Source organism: Rhinoraja longicauda, chromosome 10 (genome assembly GCF_053455715.1).
Source record: "Rhinoraja longicauda isolate Sanriku21f chromosome 10, sRhiLon1.1, whole genome shotgun sequence".
NCBI lineage: Eukaryota > Metazoa > Chordata > Chondrichthyes > Rajiformes > Arhynchobatidae > Rhinoraja > Rhinoraja longicauda.
In genome coordinates, this window is record NC_135962.1 from 6,982,762 (window position 1) to 6,993,467 (window position 10,706).

The 10,706-nt window shown below is 47.1% G+C and overlaps 1 protein-coding gene across 1 annotated transcript in view; it reads left to right on the plus strand.

Moving 5' to 3' along the window:
* The window catches only part of mapkbp1 (mitogen-activated protein kinase binding protein 1), a 228,230-nt gene extending 219,974 nt beyond the window's left edge, over positions 1 to 8,256 (plus strand). The window contains exons 30-31 of the mRNA XM_078406156.1: positions 1,281 to 1,369; positions 3,110 to 8,256. Of these exons, the coding sequence (XP_078262282.1) occupies positions 1,281 to 1,369; positions 3,110 to 3,412 (392 nt within the window). The 3' untranslated portion in view covers positions 3,413 to 8,256. The remainder of the gene's footprint in view (positions 1 to 1,280; positions 1,370 to 3,109) is intronic.
* Positions 8,257 to 10,706: the final 2,450 nt, after the last annotated feature.

Sequence of the window (10,706 nt, forward strand, 5' to 3'; positions counted from 1 at the left end):
TTGCCTGGGCCTGGTGAGCTTTTCAGCAGCAGGGAGTTCGATATCTCTTATCATCGGCGAGACCAAACGCAGACTGGGCGGTCGATTCACGGAACACCTTCGCTCAGCCCACGTGAACCAGCCTGATCTCCCGGTTGCTGGACACTTTCATTCTCCTTCCCATTCCTACACAGACCTTTCCATCCTTGGTCTTCTCCATTGTCAGAGTGAGGCTAAATGCAAATTGGAGAAACAGCACCCCATATTTTTTTTTTTAGATTTAGAGATACAGCGCAGAAACAGGCCCTTCGGCCCATTGGGTCCGTGCCGCCCAGCGATCCCCGCACACTAACACTATCCTACACCCACTAGGGACAATTTTTACATTTGCCCAGCCAATTAACCTACATACCTGTACGTCTTTGGAGTGTGGGAGGAAACCGAAGATCTCGGAGAAAACCCACGCAGGTCACGGGGAGAACGTACAAACTCCGTACAGACGGCGCCCGTAGTCAGGATCGAACCTGAGTCTCCGGCGCTGCATTCGCTGTAAGGCAGCAACTCTACCGCTGCGCCACCGTGCCGCTCAGTGGCATGAATATTGTTTTCTCTCACTTCAGGTAGCCCCTGCATTCCCTCTCTCTCCATCCCTCCCCCACCAAAGTCACACTAGCTTCTCGTTTTCACCCTACAAACAGCTTACAGTGGTCTGTTTCCTTTACCATCGTTACTTTTTTGCGTATCTTTCATTCATTGTTCTTTATCTCTCCACATCACCGTCTATATCTCTCGTTTCCCTTATCCCTAATCAGTCTGAAGAAGGGTCTCGACCCTATAAGTCACCCGTTCTCCTCTCCAGAGATGCTGCCTGTCCCGCTGAGTTACTCCAGCATTTTGTGTCTATCTTTGATATTTGTTTGTTGGCTACAGGTTTAGTGAGAAATTGAGCAAATGGGTGCAACCACAATCTGATTAAATGGTGGAGCAAGATCGAGCTTCTGATGGTCTTGCCTTCCTGGGGCCTGCATCTTCAGTGAGACACTCAGTAAACCAACACAGGAAGATTAATGCTCAGAGAATATGTTACACAAGGGGTGGGATGCTACACATTCGGACGAGGTCTGTCAGCACAAACTCGATGGAAGTGCAAGGCTGAACTGCATTTTGGTGGATTCAGAGCTCAATATGTGGGGATTGTGTGCTGCAGAGTGCAACACGAAGGACTTCTATCCCTTTATTCACCGCTCCAGTGTAAAGCTTTCTTTCAGTACCTAATATGAATTCCCCTTTCATTTTCTCAGCAGGTCCAGCAGTTAGCATTCAGAGCTGTAGATTCGTCGTGAGTGAGCTGCAGAGTTGTCTACAGAGAGCCCTGAACCTATACCGTATGGTAAGTGCTATCCATTGCCAAGTGTGTCCAGAGTGGGTCTCAGGATGGGTGGCAGGCTGTTTTTCCATTACAGGATGGTTAGATGCAGTTCAGTTCTTAGGACAGTGCTAATTCCTTTGGTGGGGATGGCAGCTCCCTCTCTTCAGGGAACAATACAATTAGTCATAGAGTGACATAGTGTGGATACAGGCCCTTCAGCCCAACTTGCCCACACCGACCAACATGTCCCAGCTACACTAGTCCCACCAGTCAGCATTTGGTCCATATCCTTCCAAACCTGTCCTATCCAACTATCTGTCTTAACTGTTTCTTAAACTTTGGGATAGTTCCTGCCTCAACTACCCTCTCTGGCAGCTTGTTCCATACACCCACCACCCTTTGGGCTAAAAAGTTACCCCTCAGATTCCTATTAAATCTTTTCCCCTTCACCTTAAACGTATGTCCTCTGGTCCTCGATTCACCTACTCTGAGCAAGAGACTCTGTGCATCCACCCGATCTATTCCTCTCATGATCTGAGACACCTCTATAAGATCACGCCTCATACTCCTGCGCTCCAAGCCTACTCAACCTCTGCCCATAGCTCAGACAATAGACAATAGGTGCAGGAGGAGGCCATTCGGCCCTTCGAGCCAGCACCGCCATTCAATGTGATCACGGCTGATCATTCTCAATCAGTACCCCGTTCCTGCCCTCTCCCCATACCCCCTGACTCCGCTATCCTTAAGAGCTGTATCTAGCTCTCTCTTGAATGACCTTGAATGACCTTCTAGTCCTGGCAACATCCTCGTAAATCTTCTCTGTGCCCTTTCCAGCTTGACAACAGCTTGTCCCTTGTGTCTACGCCTTGCTTCAACTGCAGAGGGTGTTGGTACGACTAAGCCCAAGGCACTGAGTCTGCAGAATGATCCTGACCCGAACATCACCTCTCCATGTTCTCCAGAGATGCTGCCTGACCCGCTCGGTTATCCCGGCACTTTGTGTCCTTTTGTGTAAACCAGTGTCTGCAGTTCCTTGTTTCTGTGCAGAGTACAGCTGCACTCTCCTTATTAAAAGGGCCACGCTCACTCACAGTTCAGAGAAGATTCATTGGGCTGGTCCCTGGGATGAAGGGATTGTCGTCTTAAGTGAGAATTGATGAGCCAGTTAGATCTAGACTTGTTGGGAGGGTCTACATCTGAAGTTTCTTGTGTCTCCAGACTCTTTGAAACATAGAAACATAGAAAATAGGTGCAGGAGTAGGCCATTCGGCCCTTCGAGCCTGCACCGCCATTCAATATGATCATGCCTGATCATCCAGCTCAGTAGCCTGTACCTGCCTTCTCTCCATACCCCCTGATCCCTTTAGCAAAAACTCCCTCTTAAATATAGCCAATGAACTGGCCTCAACTACCTTCTGTGGCAGAGAATTCCACAGACTCGCCACTCTCTTTGGGGTTTAGAAGAATCCATTAGTCTTATTGAAAAATAAGCGGGTTTAAGGGAGGACTTGACCGAGTAGAGAATTCTCATGGGAGAATCTCACGTCAGGGGGCAGGGTTTCCAGAATGAGGATCACTCATTTAAGATGGAGAAAGAGGAAGATTTTTTTCTCTCAGAGGGTTGTGACTCATGGAATCCTCTGTCCATTTTGGGCAAGAAGGCAGTCAATTGTTCTGGGAGCTGAGGCTGAGATCAGATGGTGGTGGAGATGGTGGAGATCAGGATGGTCTGCTCCTCATGTTCATTTTTATCCATTGCAGGTGACCAGTGACAAAGACCCCTCGCCTGAGAGCTCCCAGATCAGTGCCGTTCTCTCCGAAACGTTTTCCTCTGTGAGGAAGGAACTGGAGCGTCTCCAGCAGCCAGCAACAGGCCCTGAGCCATCTGCCCAAGGGCCAGGCCGGTGGTCGAGGCAGGCCGGCGGTCCCCCAGCGAGGGTGGAGGGCTTTGAAGACGAGAGGACGCTGGCTCTGCTGGAGCAGTACTCGGAGCGCCTCCTGCAGGCCGTGGAGCGAAGGATGGACCTGAAGCAGCCGACAGGAAGGGGGGAGTCAGGACTGTGACGCACACAGTGCAGCAGTTGACCTGTTCCCCCACCCTTCCCACCCCCATCAAAAACACCCAACCCAAAAACAATCCTTCGACTGCACTGGCCTCCCTGCTACGGCTGATCCACAAAGCACCTGCCTCGCTGGCCATCGGACATCTTTATGGCCATCCTTCCTGCTGTGGTCCCCTGATTTGTTCTGTGCGTTTCCAGCCCTTGCCATGCAGGAAGTTGGGGCAGAGTTAGCGGTGCCTCCGTTGCCACACTGTCTCGGCACTGAACGCTGCTTTTCCAATGGCAGACAGTTGGAGAGTGATGGGAGGAGGTCTCGGCCTTGGGTGGGAGTGCTGGTGATCATTGGGCACCAAGGCGATCGGTCGTTTTGATTTCAGCCCAGTGAAAGTGAACAGCAATGGCGTGCTCCACTGCTGTGGGAAGACTGACACGGACCTGTCCTGATGTGGATCGTAGATGGTTTGCTTGAGCCCCGAGTTCAGATCCGAGGATTCTGTGCTGTTTGTTTTCTTCGCTTTCCCCTTTGGATCCTGTCTGCTCTCCTGTCTATCTCTCCCCTACCTTCACTTCCAATCCTCTCGCATCCCCAGAGTTTTCTTTACGTTGTCTTCCTCTCTCCATTCCTCAATCTCCTCAGCTGGAGCATCAGTCTGGAACAGTCACTGCAGTTGGTCAAACTAAAAACCTACAGAATGGACCCTGAAATGGATGGATCCAAGGCCTCAACACTCAAACTGACTGAAGCCACCGGCACTTTGCTGACAATCCCTTTAAGGAGGGGGGAACGAAGCCTACGTGGCATCCTGTGCTTGATATTTTCCTTACGACCCGTGACGAAAATGCACATTCCTGCTGAGCAAACAGTCTTCATCAACCTGCACTTCCCAAGTCCCGCGGTGGCTGTGGGGACAATGGGTTGGGCTTGTGACAGTGATGTCTTGTTTAACAAAGCACTGTTTTCATTTTTAGAAACACTTTGCTGACATGAGAATGAATTGTGTGTGGTTGTGCGGGATACCCAGCCAAGCAGGGGCAGGTCATGCTGGGGCAATCCCATCCACTGTTTGCTCTGGGAAGCAGGCTGATCAGTCATTCCACTTCTCCTACCAATCTGCCCAGAATTGAACCCACCCCCCCCCCCCCCCCTCCCATCCCTCCCCTCGCCATGAACTTCCACCCTCTCTGACACTCTCACCTGGATTTATTGCTCCATCGCATTCCTCACCGCTCCTCAATTCACTGCCAAATCTTTCCCTGAATTCACCCTCCTCCACATTTTCCCCAAATTCACCTTCTTACACACTCTCCTTGAATTCAGCCGGCTCCACGTTCACCCTGAATTTACCCTCCTCTACATTCACCCTAAATTCACCTTCCACATTCGCCCTAAATTCACCCACCTCCACAATCCCCTGAACTTGCCCTCCTCCACAATCTCCTGAATTCACCTCCACAATCGCCTGAATTCACCCTCCCCACAATCCCCTGAATTCACCTCCACAATCGCCTGAATTCACCCTCCTCCCGTCCCCTGAATTCACCTCCACAATTGCCTGAATTCACCCTCCTCCACAGTCCCCTGAATTCACCTCCACAATTGCCTGAATTCACCCTCCACAATCCCCTGAATTCACCCTCTTCCACAATCCCCTGAATTCACCCTCCTCCACAATCCTCTAATCTACATCTGGCTGAATCCGATTCTGTGGGGGAGCTGAACAAAGTGAATTCAGTACAAGGTGAGCAATACCAATGCCACTCTGATATCCCACTGGATACCACAGAATGGTTAACTGTGGGGGTGTGATAGACGTTGGCTTGCTCAATGGAGTAATAAGACACAGCAGACTAATGCTATTGCCTGTAATTGGCTCTGCACCTCCTTTAGAATTTGCTTTGTATAAATGTCGAGCGTAGACCCAGGGGGAGAACTTTCAAACCCTGGATGGGAACCCCAGATTATGGACCAGAGTGTAGAAATTTAGGACGGGAATTTAAAACTGGATAGGAACTTTACGTTATGGATGGGAACTCTCAAATCCTGGACATGTACATTGAGTGTGTACGGAAAGTCTCCAGGACTGAACCGTAGACTATGGACAGGAACTGCAAGAATAGATGGGAATTTTCTAATTCCGGACAGGAATCCTGGATTATGGACAGGAATCCTTCTGCCCAAAACTTGGTAAAGAAGAAACTTTTTCTAAAGACAATGTTTCATGGTACTCAGTACATTCCTGTAGGTAGCTCTGTGAAGATGGCAGGAGACTTACTTCTTAGCTTTCCCTGACCTTTTTGGTACCTCCTTGTACCCCGTGCTCTCTCAGGAAGATGGTGATGGCAAAACATTGCCTCCACTAAGAGAGAGCTCCATTTTGCTACATGAATTTATTCTTAAATGTTCTCTTGGTTTGGCCAGGACGGTGACGTGAGGTGTCTGCTCAGAGACAGGTTGCCGAGACTTCTCTCTGAATGAGCACTGTATCTGGCTGACAGAATCTCTCTGCTCAGAAGAATCGCTCTTGTTTCCCCCAAATACAAGGAACATCGATTAAAATGACCAGAGTTGGAGAGAAAAAGTGAAATAAGACAGTACTTCTCTTTTTGTAGAAACGTTTTTTAAACAGCTTTTTTTTAAAACTCTGCAGTACGTAGAGATTTTGTACAAATGATCAAAGAAACTGCATGCTTTGTAGAAGTGTTTCAAGTGTTACAAACTGCCATATCGACTCCATTTGGTGCGTGTGTGAAGAAGTCGCCTCAAGTGATGCAGAGTCATGGGTGCCTAGAAGGTGTCAGGATTGACTCTCGGATCCCGGCTGGACAGAGGTACAAGAGGCAGAGAGTGCGATTGGTCTGTGTTTTGCCAGGCTGGGAAGGAGATGGATATGAGGGATTCTCCCTCAGGTACCAGGAGAGTTGCTGTATTCTCCCTCGGGTACCAGTGGAGTTGGTACCTTCTCTCCCGATTACCAGTAGAGTTGGTACCTTCTCCCTCAGATACCAGCAGAGCTGGTACCTCTCTTTCAATTACCAGTAGAGATGGTACCTTCTCTCCCGATTACCAGTAGTTGGTACCTTCCCTCCCGATTACCAGTAGAGTTGGTACCTTCTCCCTCAGATACCAGCAGAGCTGGTACCTCTCTTTCAATTATCAGTAGAGTTGGTACCTTCTCTCGCAGTTACCAGTAGAGAAGGTACCTTCTCTCTCAATTACCAGTAGAGATGGTACTTTCTCTCCCGATTACCAGTAGAGTTGGTACCTTCTCTCCCAATAACCAGTAGAGATGGTAACTTCTCTCTCAATTACCAGTAGAGATTGTACCTTCTCTCCCGATTACCAGTAGAGTTGGTACCTTCTCTCTCAATTACCAGTAGAGATGGTACCTTCTCTCCCGATTACCAGTAGAGTTGGTACCTTCTCTCCCGATTACCAGTAGAGTTGGTACCTTCTCTCCCAATAACCAGTAGAGATGGTAACTTCTCTCTCAATTACCAGTAGTGTTGGTACCTTCTCCCTCATATACCAGCAGAGCTGGTACCTTCCCTCTCAATTTCCAGTAGAGTTCGTACCCCTCTCTCAGTTATCAGTATTACCAGTATTCTCCCTCAAATACCAGCAGGGTTGGCACCTTCTCTCCCAATTACCAGTCGAGATAATACCTTCTCAATCACCAGTAGAGCAGGTAACTTCTCTCTCAATTACCAGTAGAGCAGGTAACTTCTCTCTCAATTACCAGCAGAGTTGGTACCTTCTCTCTTAATTACCAGCAGAGTTGGTACCTTCTCTCTTAATTACCAGCAGAGTTGGTACCTTCTCCCTCAATTACCAGCAGAGTTGGTACCTTCTCCCTCAGGTCCCAGTAGAGTTGGTGCCTTCACTCTTGAGTACCAGTGAAGTTGGTGCCTTCTCCATCAAGAACCAGTAGAGTTGGCGCACTCTGTCGCAATTACCAGTGCAGTTGGTGCCTTCTCTTCGATTCCCAGTAGTGCTGGTGTCTTCTCCCTCAGGTTCCAGCAGAGTTGGAGCCTTCTTCCTCGTGTACCAGTAGATATGGTACCTTTTTTCTCTCAGGTACCAGTAGAGTTGGTGCCTTTTTTTCTTCAATTACCAATAGGCTTTGTATTTTCCCTTCTGTGGTGACAACTGTTTTTTCCTGAATGTGCCAATGATTGGGGTGCCTTCTCCCAGTGTTATCTGCTGCCTGGGACTTGCTCCCGATAAATCAGTAATAGGTTTGTCACTTACGGGGACTTATTTATAATTTTTCTAACTGTGGTCACTCAATCAGAGAAGCTTCAGACGTACAGTGTTACGATGGAGTGGTGTGGATTATCCCGAATTTCTACTAGTTTAAATGTGAAGAATGAAGAGACTTCTATTCTGAATAAGATGGAAGGTCACTGCACAGAGCAGACCAGGGACATTTGTGTGCATGTTGGATTTTTGCATGGTGTATTGTAATAATGCACATCGATGGTGCATGTTGAGAGCCTATTTGGAATCTTTTTTAAACTCTTTAATATCTTTGAATCATTGTTCTATAAGATTAATTTGTACCAATGTGTTTTATATTGAATATAATGTTTCATTTCTATAATGGGTCACCAAACTAATTTTTAAGCTGGTTGTTGTGAATGTTTTATCTCTGTGTTTCTTGCAATGTGAGTGTGTTTTTAACTGGGTTTTTTTTTCCACCGTGTTTGTACAACTTGTTGGCCATGAGTGAAATATTTGCAATAAAATCCCAACATTTGGGAGATAAGACTTGGAAGGGCTTGTCAAGTGAACCCGCAGCAATTGCTGAATCTTCAATGAATTTCTGTTTGACTATTAAATCAACGTTTATCCCACAGCCGAGTCTGTCCATTATCGTCTTAGTCTGTGCGCTTTCTTCATGACGACAGTGGTGTAGCTCAAAATGCCAGACATCTTGGAGCCCGTTCCAAAACGTTGGGCAGCATGGTGGTGCAGCGGTAGAGCTACTGCCTTAGAGCGCCAGAGACCCGGGATCAATCCTGACTATTGTTGATTGTCTGTACGGAGTTTGTACGTTCTCCCCGTGACCTGCATGAGTTTTCTCCGAGATCTTCGGTTTCCTCCCACACTCCAAAGACGTACAGGATTGTAGTTTCATTGGCTTGGTATAATTGTAAATTGTCCCTAGTGTGTGTAGGGTAGTGTTAGTGTATGGGGATCACTGGTCAGCACGGACTCGGTGGGCCGAAGGGCCTTTTTCCGTGCTATATCTCTAAACTAAACTCAAAGTCTTGGCATACAATGACCAGATTTTCTTTAATAGCACTTTTCCCTCACTCAGTTAAAGTGTACTCACTCAGAGAAGGTTCTCTGTCCAGTGAAATGGAGGTAGTTTGGCACTGCAGAATTGGTATACCTTGCTGTCTCTATGCAAGTCTCTGAACATGAAATGTTGTGCATTTTATCCTCGCACCAATTTGCGCCGATCCTTGTAATCCCACATCACATTTACTAATGGGACATAATTCTGAGAGCCGTGAAAAGACACAACACCTAGTATATGCCCATTGCCAAGCACCCTATTTTTACATTAATCATACCTTTTAACTCACTTTAAATTTCACATCAACTGCTCACAGATTTTACCACTCCTCCACAAACTGAATCCAAGGTGAACTGGACAATTCAATGTAAAATTGACCTGGAGGAAGGAGTCAACAGTAGTTGTGCCCTCTGGTCCAACTGGAATCATCCGCACCACATTTACTCTATTCTGGGCCTTTCATCACTCCGTTGTTTTTCTGGTTGGAGGCCTGTGAGCATTGGAGTGCCATAAGACCATAAGGCATAGGAACAAAATTAGACCATTGGCCCATCGAGTCCACTCCGGCATTCGATCATGGCTGATCTATTTTTCCCTCTCAACCCCATTCTCCTGCAATCTCCCAATACCTTTGATACTCTTACTAATCATGAGCCTATCAATCTCCGCTTTAAAAATATCCAATGACTTGGCTTCCACTGCTGTCTGTGGCAATGAATTCCACAGATTCATTACCCTCTGGCTAAAGAAATTTGTACTCGTCTCCATTTAAAGGTGCACCCTTTTAGTCCTAGGCTGTGTCCTCTAGTCCTACTACTCTCCCACTACTGGAGACATCCTCTCCACATCTGCTCTATCTAGGCTTTTCATCATTCAGTAGGTTTAAATGAGTTCCCCCCTCATCATTCTAAACTCCCATGAGTACAGACCCAGAGCCATCAAACGCTCCTCATACGTAAACCAAATCATCCCTGGGATGTTCTTGAAAACCTCCCCTGGATCCTCTCCAACGCCAGCACATCTTTCCTCAGTTAGGGGGCCCAAAACTGCTCACAATATTTCAAATATGTGTTAACCAGCTCCTTGTGAAGCCTCGGAAATACATGCTTGCTCTTATATTCTAGACCTCTCCAAATGAATGCTAACATTGCATTTATCTTCCTTACTACCGACTCAACCTGCAAATGAACCTTTTTGGAATTCTGCACCTCCAATTTCCGAATTCTCACCCCATTTAGAAAATAGTCTACACCTTTATTCCTTCTACAAAAGTGCATGACCGTACACTTTACTACACCACATGGCTCAGTGCAGGGTCTGCTGTAGTGTGTTATCTGCATTAACAAATTGGATGGCAATGTGTTACCATTGTTAGTCAATTTGCAGATGACATCACAAATTAGTGGTATCGTAGACAATGAAGAAAGTTTACAGGAAGATCGAGATCAGTGGGGAAGGTGGGCCAAGGAATAGCAAATGGAATTTAACTCTGACAAATGTGAAGTGTTGCATTTTGATGTGCCAAACCAGGGCAGCACTTCACAGTAAATGGCAGAGGCCTGGAGAGTGTTTCAGAGAAAGAGAAATTGGAGTATAGGAGCACAGTTCCTTAAAAGTAGTGAGACTGGTGGATACTGATGCAGATAGAGGTTCGGCATACTTGCTTTCGTTGGGAAGGGTGTGGAGTACAAAAGTTGGAACATCATGATGCATCTACACATGTTGTTGGTGACACCACACTTGGGGTACAGTGTGCACTTCTGATCACCCAGCTCTAGGAAGGATGTCATCAAGTTGAAAAAGCTGCAAAAGAGATTCATCAGAATGTTACCTGGGCTGATGGGCTTGAATTATTGAGAGAGGTTGGATGGGCTTGATCTTTTTGGAACGAAAGAGGTTGAGGGGTGACCTTATTGAGGTGTACAAGATCATGAGGGGATGGATAAGGTGAGACGGGAGAGATTTAAGAGTGATCTCAGAGGCATCTTTTTC